Source organism: Trichosurus vulpecula, chromosome 2 (assembly GCF_011100635.1).
Source record: "Trichosurus vulpecula isolate mTriVul1 chromosome 2, mTriVul1.pri, whole genome shotgun sequence".
NCBI classification, from domain to species: domain Eukaryota; kingdom Metazoa; phylum Chordata; class Mammalia; order Diprotodontia; family Phalangeridae; genus Trichosurus; species Trichosurus vulpecula.
Window position 1 is genome coordinate 1,149,301 of NC_050574.1, and position 13,641 is coordinate 1,162,941.

General features: G+C 49.9%; 1 protein-coding gene across 1 annotated transcript; it reads left to right on the plus strand.

Moving 5' to 3' along the window:
- The first annotated feature begins 4,753 nt into the window (after positions 1 to 4,753).
- Positions 4,754 to 6,097, plus strand: LOC118835247 (zinc finger protein 501-like). Its single transcript, XM_036742443.1, has one exon. It carries the CDS (start codon positions 4,754 to 4,756, stop codon positions 5,963 to 5,965), a length of 1,212 nt encoding a protein of 403 aa, XP_036598338.1. The 3' UTR covers positions 5,966 to 6,097.
- Positions 6,098 to 13,641: the final 7,544 nt, after the last annotated feature.

Below are 13,641 nucleotides of genomic sequence, written 5' to 3' on the forward strand. Positions count from 1 at the left end.
CTGTGTCCTCTGAGTCTTGTTTTCTCCAGCCTAAACATGCCCAGCTCCTTCTGTGTCTTCAGGTGCCGTGTGCACCAAGCCCTGCCCATCATGGCTGTCCTTCCTGAAAGGGGATGCAAGAGATGACCTCCACTCTGGATGTGGACAGCCTCTCCCCTCTCTGAGCCCAGAACCATGGTGCCCAGCTCTGGGACCTCTCCTGTTCCACATACTAAAACTGAGGCCCGAGGAGTTGAAGGGACTGCAGAGGTACAGAGCTGCTTGGCTCAGCATCAATGGCACTGAGCACAGTATCTGACATACAGTTAGCGCTTAATAAATGCTTAGTTTATCTCGGCTGCTGGATATCATTCTAGAGTGAAGCATTTCTCATCCCTCCTCTGGGAATTAGGATGAGAGGTTAGGTTCCTTCCCTTCTCTCTTTTGGCTCTCTTCCCTCTCCTATCCTTTTTTTTTTTTTAAAAAAAGATTATTTAGTATTTTATTTTTCCCCAGTTACATGTAAAACCAATTTTTTAACACTCATTTTAAAAACTTTGAGTTCCAAATTGTCTCCCTTCCTCCCTCTTCCCCTGTCCCCATTGAGAAGGCAGCAGTTTGATATAGGTTATACATGTGTAGTCAAGCAAAACATTTCCATAATAGTCATGTTGTGAAAGAAGACGTAGACACCCCCCAAAAACCCTTAAGAAAAATAAAGTTCAAAAAGTCTGCTTCAATCTGTATTCAGACACCATGGGTTCTTTGTCTGGGGATGGACAGCGTTTGTTATCCTACATCCTTCAGAGTTGTCTTGGATCATTATATTACCGAGAATAGCCAAGTCATTCTCAGCTGATCATCTTACAATGCTGCTACTTTGTACCTAGTACATTTCACTTTGCATCAGTCCATGCAAGTCTTTGCAGGTTTTTCTGAGGGCGTCCTGCTCCTCATTTCTTATGCTACAGAGTATTCCATCATTATCACATACTGTAGTATGTGTAGTAGATCAACTTGTTCAGCCATTCCCCAAATGATGGGTACCCCCTCAATTTCCAATTCTTTACTCCCACAAAAGAGCTGCTAGAAATATTTTTGTACATATAGGACCTTTTCCTTTTTGGTTTTTTTTTAATCTCTTTTGCCTTCTGTCCTTTCTTCTGACTCTTCCTTCTCTCCTTTCTTCTCTTCTTCCCTCCCCTCTTTACCTTTCACCTCCCTCCCCTCTTCTTGATCTCTTCTCTCTGATCCACTCTCCTCGCCTTCACTCCCTCCTGTCTTCTGTCTCTCTCTTTCTTCTCTCCCTTCTATCTCTCCCCTTCCTCTTGTTATCATTATTTTAACTGTAGTCCAGATAGGACTGGTCCCTAACCTGGGAATAGCTAGTCCCATAAAGTAGGCCAGAGCCTGGAGTGCCAGGAAACAAGTTGTGGTTTAATGAATTACTTTCAGCGTGAGGAATTGGTCTGCAGACCTTGAGAAGTTCTCCTAAGGAGACCTCCACATGCCAGAGGAAAGGCACAGTTTATATTTGTTTTTCAGAGCAGGAAAAGGGAACTGGGGAGGTCCACACACAATCATTACAACACAATCTTCCCAGGGCCTGAGTGGTTTCCCCTGACAAGCCCACGAGTGCAGGACAAATACAGATGTTCTAGAACCCTGTGGGAACATTTCTCAAGTTGATTGTTTCAAGTCTTGGGGGTCATTACTTAGTGGGGTGCAGGTCCAGAGTTTTGTGATGGGAACAGGTTCTACAATCTTTGATTCATTTTGATTAAGGTACACAGGCACAGGAATATAGTGATTATGAGAGCGTTGTCAAGGGTTTGATCATTTCAACCTACATTGTGAGTTTCTGACTCCCAAGCTAGAAAAGGCAGCTCTGAGAAATCTGAATTATTAGTATATTCATTATACTTACATAGGCTAATATAAAAATCATAGTTCCCTTCACACTCTTCTCCACTCCCCTCCTTTCTCTTCTCTTTCCCCTCTCTCCTCTCCTTCCCTTCCTCCTCTCTTCTGTCTCCCTCCCTCCTCTCCTCTCTAGCTCTTCCCTCCATCTTTTTCCTCTCTTCTGTCTCCCTTCCCTTATCTCCCCTCTCTCCCCATCATCTTCCTCCCTTACTTCTATTTCTCTTCCTTCTTTCTCCTCTCTCTCTCTCTCTCTTCTCCTCCTCTCCCTTTCTCTTCTCTTCTCTCCCCTTTATCTCTTCCCTCTCTCTCCTCTTCCCTCCCTCCTCTCTTCTGTCTCCCTCTCTCTTCTCCACTCTCTCTTTCCCCTTCCTCTTTTCCTGTCCTCTTCCTCTCTTTTCCTTCTCCCTCCTCTATCTTTTCCGGGTCCTTAGGCTATCCAGGTTCATAACTAGTCTGGGGTGGGGGGGTGGCATTCAGCAAGTGGCCACAGGGGGAAGGGGGAGCTCATAGCTGTGATTGGAGCCAAGCATCATTGCAAGAGTAGGGAAGACTGGAAGCCAGCCACATCAGCAGCATAGTCCCCTGGTGCCCCAGAATTCCCCTCCTTGGGTGCCTGGTCTCCTTAGGGACACCCAGGGTTTAGTGACCCGATCCACGTGGTCTGAGTGTGGCCTGGCTTGGGCTGAGACTGTTTCCCCAGAACATGGTCCCACCCCCACTCCCTCACCTCAGGTACCGCCCCCCCCCCCCCCCCCAGGCTTCAGGCACTTTACAATTATAATCTCATTTCATTCCCACCGGGACCGTGGGAGGGAGGTGCTCTTATGATCCCATTTTACAGATAAGGAAATTGAGGCAGGCAAAAGTGAAGTGGCTTACCCAAGGTCACACAGCTAGTGTATGCCTGTGGCTGAATTTAAACTCAGGTCTTCCTGACTCCAGGCCCAGAGCTCTGTCCCCTGCATCACCCAGCTAGATGTCAGAGGATGAGGTGTGTGTGCCTGCTCTCTGGGGCAGCTCTGGTGACCTCCCCCTGGCCTGACGCTGAGGCCAGGGACATCTCTGACTCTGACCCCTCCTCCCATCTGCAGAGTGAGGGCGGTCTGATCCACTTCTGCTATTAGGGGATTCTAAACCTCTTCCTCTCCTTGGGACTCATTTTCTCCCTTCAGTGAGCTGAGCAGGGAGGGTGGACTAAATGGTCTCTAAGAATCCTGGGATTGCTGTGTGACTTTGGGGGAAAACTCCTGCCCTCTCTGAGCTTCTTCAGTTGCCTCCTCTGTAAAATGGGAGGGTTGGATTTGACTGAGTGGAAAGGGGATGAACAAGGAACTCTGAATTCAAGTCCTGACTGTTATCTGTGGGACTCTGCACCTCAGTGTCTACCTCTGTCCAGTAAAGGGCTTGGCCTGGATGGCCTCTCAGTGCCTCCTAGCTTCCATCCTGAGTCTCTCCTCTCTACCACCCTATCAATGGGGGAGGGGAACCTAAGACTCCAGTTCCCAGAATCCTTTCTGTGGCTCCTGGAACCCCAAGAGCAGAGGAGGCCAAGGGGCCGAGGCACCTCCAGCAGTTCCCCAGCCTGTTCCCTCTGTCCCTCATCCTAGTGGCTGTGCACTTGTGTGGGCCTCCGTCCTCCCTGGGGAAGCTGGGCTGGACTCCCACTCCCTTCCTGTTCCCCCTCCCCCTTTTCTCTGGGGCCCTCTCGGTCTTTTCTGTAGCCCTACAGTGAGCAAAAGAGCCGGGTGTAACAGGAATGAATGCTGGGTCTGGCCACTTCCCTCACCCTTCTCAGGGCTGCCTCTGTTGGAGGCCTTCCCAAGTCTTGATGCTATGATTCAGGCCCAGCTTGGTAGACTCCGCGGCCAGGGAGATGGGTGGGGGAGTGATCTCTCACCAACAAGGTTTCTCCCCACCCACCCCCAACTGCCCACCTTCTGGGTTCAGCCCTCCTCATTTCTTTACTCTTTGCTCTCAAATTCATCCCCCCAGGCTCTAAATCTTAGTCTTGGAAGGGACCTGAAGGCAAGTATTCCCACCCCTCCCCAAACAGGTATCTGCCCTCTGGACCCAGGCCTGACAGACTGTGGTGGACAGGGCCTCCATCTACTCTGAGGCATGCAGGTTTCCTCTTGGCAGCTTCCTGCCCAGGGCTCCTGGTCCCTCTCGGGCCAAGCAGGATAAGCCTGACCCCATGCTCACAGGACAGCCCTCCAGAAAGGGTCTTTTAGAGTTACTCCAGTATTTTCTCCTCATCTGCTCTTCCTGGACCCTCAGCTTGGTTCCTAGTTAGCCATCCCACTCTACTGTTGGCCTCTCTGAGTTAGGAAGGGCCCAAGGCTGGAGGGTTAGCCACTGAGAGATGAATGCAAGGAGGTAAAGGTATAGAGGAGGACAGCAATCTGCAATGGCAGAGGGATAAGACCACACTTAGGTCTGACATTATCTGTGTCCTTGGATAAGTTTCAGTCTCTCTCTGAACTGCCTCAGTTTCTTTCTCTGTAAAATGAGGAGGTGAAGGGTCAGCTAGGTGGCACAATGGATAGAGCACCAGCTCTGAAGTCAGGAGGACTTGAGTTCAAATCCAGCCTCAGACATTTACTAGCTGTGTGACCCTGGACAAGTCACTTAACCCTGATTACCTCAAAAAAAAGAGGAGGGAATCTCTGAGGTGCCTTGTAGCCTGAAGATGTGATATCCTAAGAACGGACAATGATGAAACGGAGGGCCCCTGAGAGAGTGGGACCCAGGTCATTTAGGACAATAAGCAGGCCTCAGCCTCCATCAGCCTCGTCCCAGTGATATGTGCCTTTCTCCACTTTTTTTTTCAGACTAGGAGGCTGAGAACGAAATGTTGCGTCCCCGGCAAGACCTTCCTAAAACTGCCAGAACAGGAATAAAAAGACCCCAGGAGGACAGTCTCCAGGACCCTGGAGCCAGTGAGGGTCTCAAGCACATATTAGGGAAGCACAAGGAAAATCCCTCCAGGGAGCCCCATAGGCAAGGCATCCCCCAGAGAACAAGTGTCCAGTGCATGTCCAGCATTTCCCACAGGGAAGAGGACACTCGGGAGAGAGATCAGAGGCATGCAGACATTGGGAGAACCTCTTGCCTGGGCTCCAACCTTGTAACTCATGAGAGCCTTTGGGAAGAGGAGAGATCACCACAAGATTTTGGTGTGGCTGGAGAGAGCCTGTATCCCAAGCCAAGTGCCCAGGGGAGTGTCTATGCCAGGAAGAACACTACTGGCCAAGATAGCAATGTCCTGGGGAAAGAGACCTTCAAGCAGCTGAGAGCTCACACCAGAGGGAAGACTTATATGTGCAGTGAATGCGAGAGAGGGTTCCGGTGTCGGTCAAACCTCCTTGAGCACCAGAGGATTCACACTGGAGATAAGCCCTACACATGCCAGGAATGTGGGAAAGCATTCATCCAGAGCTCCACTCTTACTAAACACCAAAGAATTCACACTGGTGAGAGACCCTATGCATGCAGGGAGTGTGGGAAAGCCTTCAGGGGAAGTTCAGACCTTCGGAAGCACCAGAGAATTCACACTGGAGAGAAGCCCTATACGTGCCATGAATGCGGAAGGACCTTCACATGGAGCTCAGCCCTGGTCACACATGAGAGAACTCATAGTGGGGAGAAGCCCTACAAGTGCCTTCACTGTGGGAAAGCTTTTGCTCGGATCTCATCCCTGACTGAGCACCAAAAAATCCACACTGGAGAGAAGCCCTATGAGTGTAATGAATGTGGAAAAGCCTTCAAGGGGAGCTCAGACCTCAGTCAGCACCAGAGGGTTCACACTGGTGAGAAGCCTTATGGATGCAAGGAATGTGGGAGGTCTTTCATGTGGAGGACAGCCCTCATTACTCACTGGAGAACTCACAGTGGGGAGAAGCCCTATGAATGCCAGGAGTGTGGGAAGACCTTCAGCCAGAGCTCCTCTCTTACTCAGCACCAGAGAATTCACACTGGTGAGAAGCTCTATGAATGCAGTCAGTGTGGGAAGACATTTAGATATAGCTCCTACCTTGTCCAGCATCAGAAGCTTCACACCTGAGATCTTCTTTGAGGATACTTTGTGCTCAACAATGAAAATCAAGGTTCCCCTAGGCTTCTGTCCTCTCTACCTCACAGTGCCCCTTCTTTTATTCCTTTTCCCTGCTTCAGAGAAGGCAGAAGACCCCTTGCCAAGGCTCAACCACCTGTCTCTTGTCACTCTGGCCCATCTCTCCTCTTTCTGACCTTTCCAAACCCCTCTTTTCCGGCTCCTTTCCCTCTGCCTACAAACCTGCCTGAGTCTCCCATTTCCTGAACACTGATCCTTTGAGCTGTCCAGGTCATTGTGCAGCCCCCAGCCCCATATTTAGACCCTGTCCTCACTCCTAGAAGGCCCACCCAAACCATCCAGTCGAATGCTGTTGTCCTCTCTCTCTGTGTCTGTCTGTCTCTGTCCTTTGGGCCTGAGGTCATTAGTGACCTCCCCTGTATGAGAGAGTCACCTGTTCTCAGGCTTCACCCTTGACCTCTTGGTATTGAAAGGCTCATGGCCATGCCACATTGCATGGACTCCTTCCGTGGTCTGCCCCCACCCCCAGCCCCTCGGATGTCTTGCTTATCCTTGGTCTTCTCACCCTGCCTTTGTCTTCTGTGGCCTCTTGTCCCTGTTCTCCTCTCCCTCAGAGAGCATTGCACATAGCTCCATCTCAAGGTACATCCTCTCTCTCAGAAAGACATCAATCTGTCCAGCCCAAGTAGTCTAGCCACAGCGGGATACTCTGTACTCAGCACCCACTGGACCAAGCATGGGCTTGTGAATACCCAGCAGGATGTGGTCCAGCCTCTGCCTGTGCCCTCTCTAAGACAGCTCTCATTGGAAACCCTGAGGGTCTGGCCCTGCAGGGGCTGAGCTGGGATAGTACTCCCTCCTGTGATCCCTGAAGGCAGCTCTCCCTCTGAGCCTTCTCTGCTTCTGTGTCCATGGCCCATAACTCCCCTGCTCTCCTTCCTTTGGAGGCTGGGCAATTTGTTCACACTCTCCCTCCCTGGCAGCCCAGAAGCAAATGCATGCCTCCAGATGTGGCTCAGTTGAAGCAGACTGGAATGGGCACTTCCTGCTTGTGCAGCCTGAGAACCCACTGGCTCTTGTGACTACTTCAATGTGGCCCCTGACTCCTCTCACGTCAGCCAGGACTCCTGGGTCTTTTGGAGGGAATTCTTTTCACTTGGATATTTATGATGCACGCTCATCATAGGGAGGCTCCCAATGCCCTTGGATGGGTTCCCTGCCCTTAATCCCTGTTTTTGATGACTGCTCCATCCTGCCAAGGACTCTGCTCAGCCTGGTCATTCCTGGGGAAGGCTCTGGCTCTGTAACTCATGATGGAGTTCATGACTTGCTGTCCTGGGGAGGGGAGAGGCTGGAGAAGTGACTGGCCCTTCACCTACCAGGCCAGTCTCGAGACTTCTCCAAGGATAGTGACCAGCCCCCCTCCCCATGTTCCTGGTTCTACACTGGGGGTGGGGTGGGGGCAAGGCAAGCAGAACAAGACTAACCCCCCACCCCTACCCCTTGAATGCTTGAACATAGCTCTCCTATTCTCCCTGAATCTCCTCTAGGTTAAACAGACCCAATTTTGCCAGCCCCCAATTCCCCATCATGGTCCTCCCATTTGTTACTGTGCCTGTTGAGAGGCTGCCTCCTCCACATGGGGGGGGGGGGTAATGGGATAGACTGGCTCTGGTTCTCCAACATCCTATAGCTGCCTCCTCCCCTTCCAGCCTGATCTGTTCTATCTGTGTGATTCCAGGCCTGGAGGCTGGAGGCTGCAGGAGGCCATACAGATCACCATTTTACAGAGGAAGAAACAAGTAGCTAGCTCAGAGGATGGAATTGCTCCTGGGCACACAGGGAACGAGGGACCCAGACAGAAATAGAACCCAAGTCTTCTATAGGCCTGAAGAGGAGGGGAGCTGGCTGGGCTATGGAAAATGGATGGAAAAGGCTGTCAGTGGGGGCTAGCCCAGTCCTGCCTGTGTCCTGGGAAGCTCTCCCTGGGAGCTCCTGCCCCTCTTTGAAGGGACCCTGTGTAAGAGACAATGAGGGGGTGGTTGGAGGGAGGGAGAGAGGAAGGAGATGCAGGGAGGGGCAGTCAAGTTCAGCAGTTAGGGCTCCTGGCTGAGATGGGCTCACAGGAGGGTCCAGGGTGGAATAAGGATCAAGCAGTACAAGGAACTAGGGATGTTAGTCTTGGAGAAGAGAAGGCTAAGAGTGGGGTCCACGAGACAACTGCCTCTATATTAGGTCCTACTCTAGAGGGCTGAACCAGAACCAGGAGCATGGGGGCAGATTTAGGCAGAAATTACAGCCTTTCCCCCATGGGCTGTCTCAGATGGCCCCAGGCCCAGTCATGACCTTGAGCCTCCTGCCCCCTGGTCACCACTGGCAGACTACTCTGTGGCTCCAAGCTGGAGAGGGATGGAGTGCCAGCCCCTAGTGGATGTGGGTGGGGGTGGTCAGGGACTAATTGCAGTGGGCCTTGAATGCCAAAGCCAGGCCAGGGAACAGCCTTGGCCTTAGTGTCAGAGGAGTTATGTGACTCAGGGTCAGTCCCTTGCCTTCCTCTGGCTTTCCTCAGTTTCTCTTTCTGTAAAACACCACCTCCCACAAGCTATCTAGTCCTGGCCTCCCTGCTGTAGGCCAAAAGGGGCATGCCCTGCACCCAGGCAGGTGAGGCAGGGGGGAGGAGAGCAGGGCAGGGCTGTAGGAACAGAGTCCTGCCTTTCCCCACATAGGTGCCTGACCATAGATGAGTGTCCTTGTGTGGAGGAGGTGGGAGGGATCTGGTCTGCTGCATGTGGCCATGTAGGGGTTTGAGCCTTTGGGCGTGGGCTGCCTGGGCATGCGAAGGGGACTGGGAGAGAAGGGGACCCAGCTAAACTGAGGCTGACTGCTAAGTAGTCCCCTGCCATGGGCAGGAATGGTTATCCCGACCCTGCTTGAAGGCCTTCAGTGAATGGGTGCACTTGCTAGCACACTGCAGCCTCCAGCCATTCAGCTGCTGGACAGCTCTCATGATCCTCCCTGGGCTCAAGGGAGAAAGTGTAGCTGGGCACCTGTGCTAGGGAAAGGAGGGGGAAGTGCTGGAGATGGGCAGGAGGCAGGAGGCTCTTCTAGCTGGCCTCTCCTCCCTTCCTCTGAGCCATTTGAAGGGACCTTCCCCAAGTGCTGCTCTGCTGTCATCACCAAATCCAGTGGTTTCCTAGCACCTCCAGGATGAAGCATAAAAGCCTGCTTGGGTTCCCAGCCTCTCCAGTCTTCCTACACCTTCCTTCCCATCACAATGCCCCCTTCTCTAGACTCCACACCTTGTACTGGCTGTGCCCCCTCCCTGTGATGCCTCCCTCCTCACCTCTGCCTTCGTGCTTCTTGGCCTCTTTCAAGACTGCTCAAACTCCCCTATCTGCACGAGGCCTTTGGGTCCCCTTCAGCTAGTGCCTTCCCTCTGAGGTCATCTCCTGTTTGTCCTCTATATGTCTATCTATATGTGGTAGCCTCCATTAGGCTGTGAACTCCCTGAGGGCAGGGACCCTGGTTTGGCCTTTCTTTGTATGCCCAACCCTTAGCTCAGTGACTGGCACAAGTGAGTGCCCAATAAATGTGTGTGGACTGCCTGCCTGACTGAATCCAGGAGATGAAGATTTCGGGGAGCCGCTGAGATCTCTTTTGCTCAACCAGTCCAGTTCTTTGGAGCCTTACTTGGAAGGGGCCCAAGGGGTCAGGACACTTCAGAGATGTGTCTAAGGTGGGAGGTACAGCAGGCAGGTCCAAGAAGGATGGACTTCCTGGAGGTATCTCAAACATGTCCTAAACAGATCTCATTATCTTTTCCCCCAAAGCTTTTACCTTCCCTATCACTACCGAGGGCACACCCATCCTCCCAGTCCCTTGGGCTCCTAACCTGGGAGTCAACCTGGACTTCTCATTATCTCTCACCCCCTAGATCCAATATGGTGCCAAAAACGTTCAATTTCACTTCTGCCCCATTTCTGATCCATTTCACCTCTGCATCATCTCTGGTCCATTTCACCTCTGCCCCAGTCCATTTCACCTCTGCAGCATCTCTGGTTGATTTCACCTCTGAACAATCTCCCCAATATGCCCCTTTCTCTCCTCTGACATGGTCCCTATCGTGTCCAGGCCCTCATCACCTCACACCTACACTATTGCAAGAACTGTTGTGGGGGAGGGAGTCTGCCTGTCTACCTCAGGTCTCTCTCTGCTCCAGTCCATCCTCCCTTCAGCCACTAAAGTGATTTTCCTGAAACTCAGATCTGACCATGTCACCGCCCTCTCCACTCCAGTGGCTCCCTATTTCCTCATCTTGACACCACCCTGTTCCTCCCTTTCCTCCTTCCCCTCCCACACACTTAGAAATCTGCACTGGCTTCCTCTTATCTTTAGGATAATATGCAAACTCTCCAGGCTGGCATTTAAAGCCTTCCCCAGCTTGGCTCCCCCCTGCTACTGCAGGCCTCCTTCATGTTGCATCCCTTCACATACTCTCTATTCCAACAACATAGCCTGCTGCCTGATCCTCTCACAAAGTATCCTCTTTCCTACTACCATGCCTTTGCATAGGCTGTCCCTTTTGCCTGAAATGTCCTCCCATTTCCTTTCTGCCTCATAGAATCCCAAGTTTTCTTCAAGTCTGCCTCCCACATAAGACTTCTCATGAACCCTCCCCACCCCCCAACCAGTCCCATTACTAGCAGTGTCTCTCTCTTGAAAGAATTTTCCATGTATTTTATATCAACTTATCTGTGTACCCTAGACTAGAACCTCCTTGAGGGCAGGGACTGTTCCCTCTTTCTTCTCTCCATCTCCAGTGCTGGATACAGTTCCTGACACATAGTAGGCACTTACATATTTGTTAAAATTGAACTGGACTGAATTGTCCTCTGCCCTCTTTGGGCTGACTCAGAGCCTCCTAAGACCCTTCTGATGGTTTCCATAACAATAACAGTAACCATCACTTGGTCCCTCCCACAGCCCAAGAGGCAGCTACCAGGTGGTGTTATCAGGATGATTCTTGCAATTGTTTTTTGGTTATTACCTCTGTTCTACAAAAGAGGAAACTGAGGCTGAGGGGAAGGGCTTTCATAGGTTCATAGACTTAGAGCTGAAAGGAGCCTCAGAGGAGAAAGTCTCAACTCCCTTCTCTACTTCCTAGGAGGCCTCCTGCCTCCGTTCTGCCTTGTCTCTCTCCCAGGCCCTTTGCCTAGCCTATTTTCTCTCCTTATCATCTTCCTTGGCATTGACTCAAGGTGTCCATCCAGTTCTTCTGTCCCGACATTCCTGCTAAACTGTGGGGAGCCAGCTATATCCTGTTTAGGCCTCTTAGACCTCTGCAAGGCAGGGTCAATTGAGAATGGGTCTATTCACAGCAAGGCCAGTTTTAGGATAAGAAGACTTGGCAAAGAAAACTGGCCTTTGTAGCTGATTATTTACATGGGAGATGACAGAAATGTTTCAGCCTGGTTATCTATATTCGAGAGAACATAGATGTTTCAATTTGGTTAGCCTTGAGTAAAAATAGTGTCTCGCTCCCAGGAACAAGGAGATAAAAAACTTAACTAATGTTTTATTGTACTCTTCTTTGAGGTCTGGATGACTCAGCACTTAACCTGTATAAAATACCGTCAGTAACTCCATTAAAATCAGTCTATAGCTTGACTATACGACTTGCCTAGCCCCATGTCTTTGTCTTTTTGTGTCAATTGCTTCATCATATATTCACACCACTGCGGGCACACAAAACCTTCTCTTCTCCACTCCAACCTCTCCCAAGATTCAGAGCTGCCCCTGGGAGCCCTCCCTCTGAACAATGACTCAGTATGGACTTCACTCAAGCTTAGGTTGGCAAAGCATTCTCTTCACAACCAAGAGGTTGGTTACACAAGGACCAATTTCTCCATTTTACAGATGAGGCATTTGAAGCTCAAAGATGGAGAGAAACTTCCTAAGGTTGCTGAATTAGTAAGTTGTGGGGCTAGGCCTGAAGCCCTGACTTCAAAGCCCGGGTCACTCCCAAGGCCACATCTCCCTTGAAGATGTGGAGATGCTCAGCTCTGGGGCCACATTCCTAGGATTTCAGCATAGGGAACATCTATGTGCTTTCTTTCTTTCAGTTGGGAGCCTCAGAGGCCTGATATGAAGGGGGCCATTCCAAAGAAGGACATTCTGGAAGAAGAGCCACCAGAGGAGACAACAGAAAAACTCCCAAGGGACAGTGTTGGGCAGAGCATTGAAATTCTGGGATGGGGGGAAGCTTTGGGTTGAATGGCTCTGGGAGAGATTTCTGTTTGGATCCAAGTGATTGCATGGTTCCAGGTAAGAAAAAGGTGCCAAGATGGCCCCACTAATAGCTGAACACAAGGGGTGTTCACACCAGATGTAAGCCTCACCATTCAGAAAGTTGTGGGAGGCCTTTGGCCTTAGCTTGTCTTTTATCAAACACCAGAGAATTAATTCACACTTTGGAGAAACTCTACATATGTAATGAGGTAGGAAAATATTCAGGGAGAACCCATGCCTTGTTATACATATGCATGAGAAGTCATTCAGGAGAGAAAACTTACAAATTCAAGAATGAATGTGAATAAGTTTTCAGCCAAAGTACTCAAACAACACCGGAGAGTTTATACCAGAGGGAAATCCTATGAATGTAATCAACATAGGAGAGCCTTCAATGGGAACTCATCCCTTGTCAAACACCAGGGAATTCATACTAGAGAAACCCTAGCATCATAAAAACATTCAAATTGTGTGTCACTTGTGTGGAAAAGCCTTTAATCAGGGCACACACTTAACCCCAAAACATTTACACTGGAGAAAAACCCCATGAATGGAATTGTTGAGGTAAAACCTTCAGCAGTTCTTTAGCCTTTATTATAAATCAAAGAAATCATAAAGGAGAAAGGCTCTATGAATGTGATGTATGTGGGAGGGCCTTCAACCAGACATCATCCCATATGTATCCCTATACCAGAGAATTCGCACTGGAGAGAAACCCTATGAAGATGATAAATGTGGGAAGAGCTTTGGCTGGAATACACACCTTACTCAATGCCAGATAATTAATAAAACACTATGTATGTAATGAATGTAAGAAAGCACTGACTGTTCATACCTTATGGTACATCAGAGGCTTTGCACTAGAGAGAAATCCCAAGAATGTGATGAATGTGGGAAGACCTTTAGCCAGAGCTCACTTCTTACTAAATATCTAAGGATCTATACTGGATAAAAACCTTATAAATGTAATGAATATGGGAAAATATGCAATCAGAACTCATCCCTCATTAAGTATCAGTGAATTCATACTGGAGAGAAGCCCTGTAAATATAATAAGTATGAAGAAAGCCTTCAGCCAGACAGAGCTCATCACTTAACCAACATCAGAGAATTCATACTGAAGAGAAACCCTATGAATGTAACGCATTTGGGAAAACCTTTGGTGACTCTTCAATCCTTAATTTGTTGTTGTTGTTCAGTCATTTTCAGTCATGTCTTCTGGGGTTTTCTTGGAGGAGTTTGTCACTTGGTTCTCCAGCTCATTTTACAGCTGAGGATACTGAGGCAAACAGGGTTAAGTGACTTGCCCAGGGTCTGAAGTGTCTGAAGCTATATTTGAACTCAAGTATTCCCGACTCTTCCTGGTACTCTATCCACTG

What these genes read in the sequence shown, in the direction of transcription:
- LOC118835247 (XM_036742443.1), top strand. Translation starts at nt 4,754, where the DNA reads ATGTTGCGTCCCCGGCAAGACCTTCCTAAAACTGCCAGAACAGGAATA.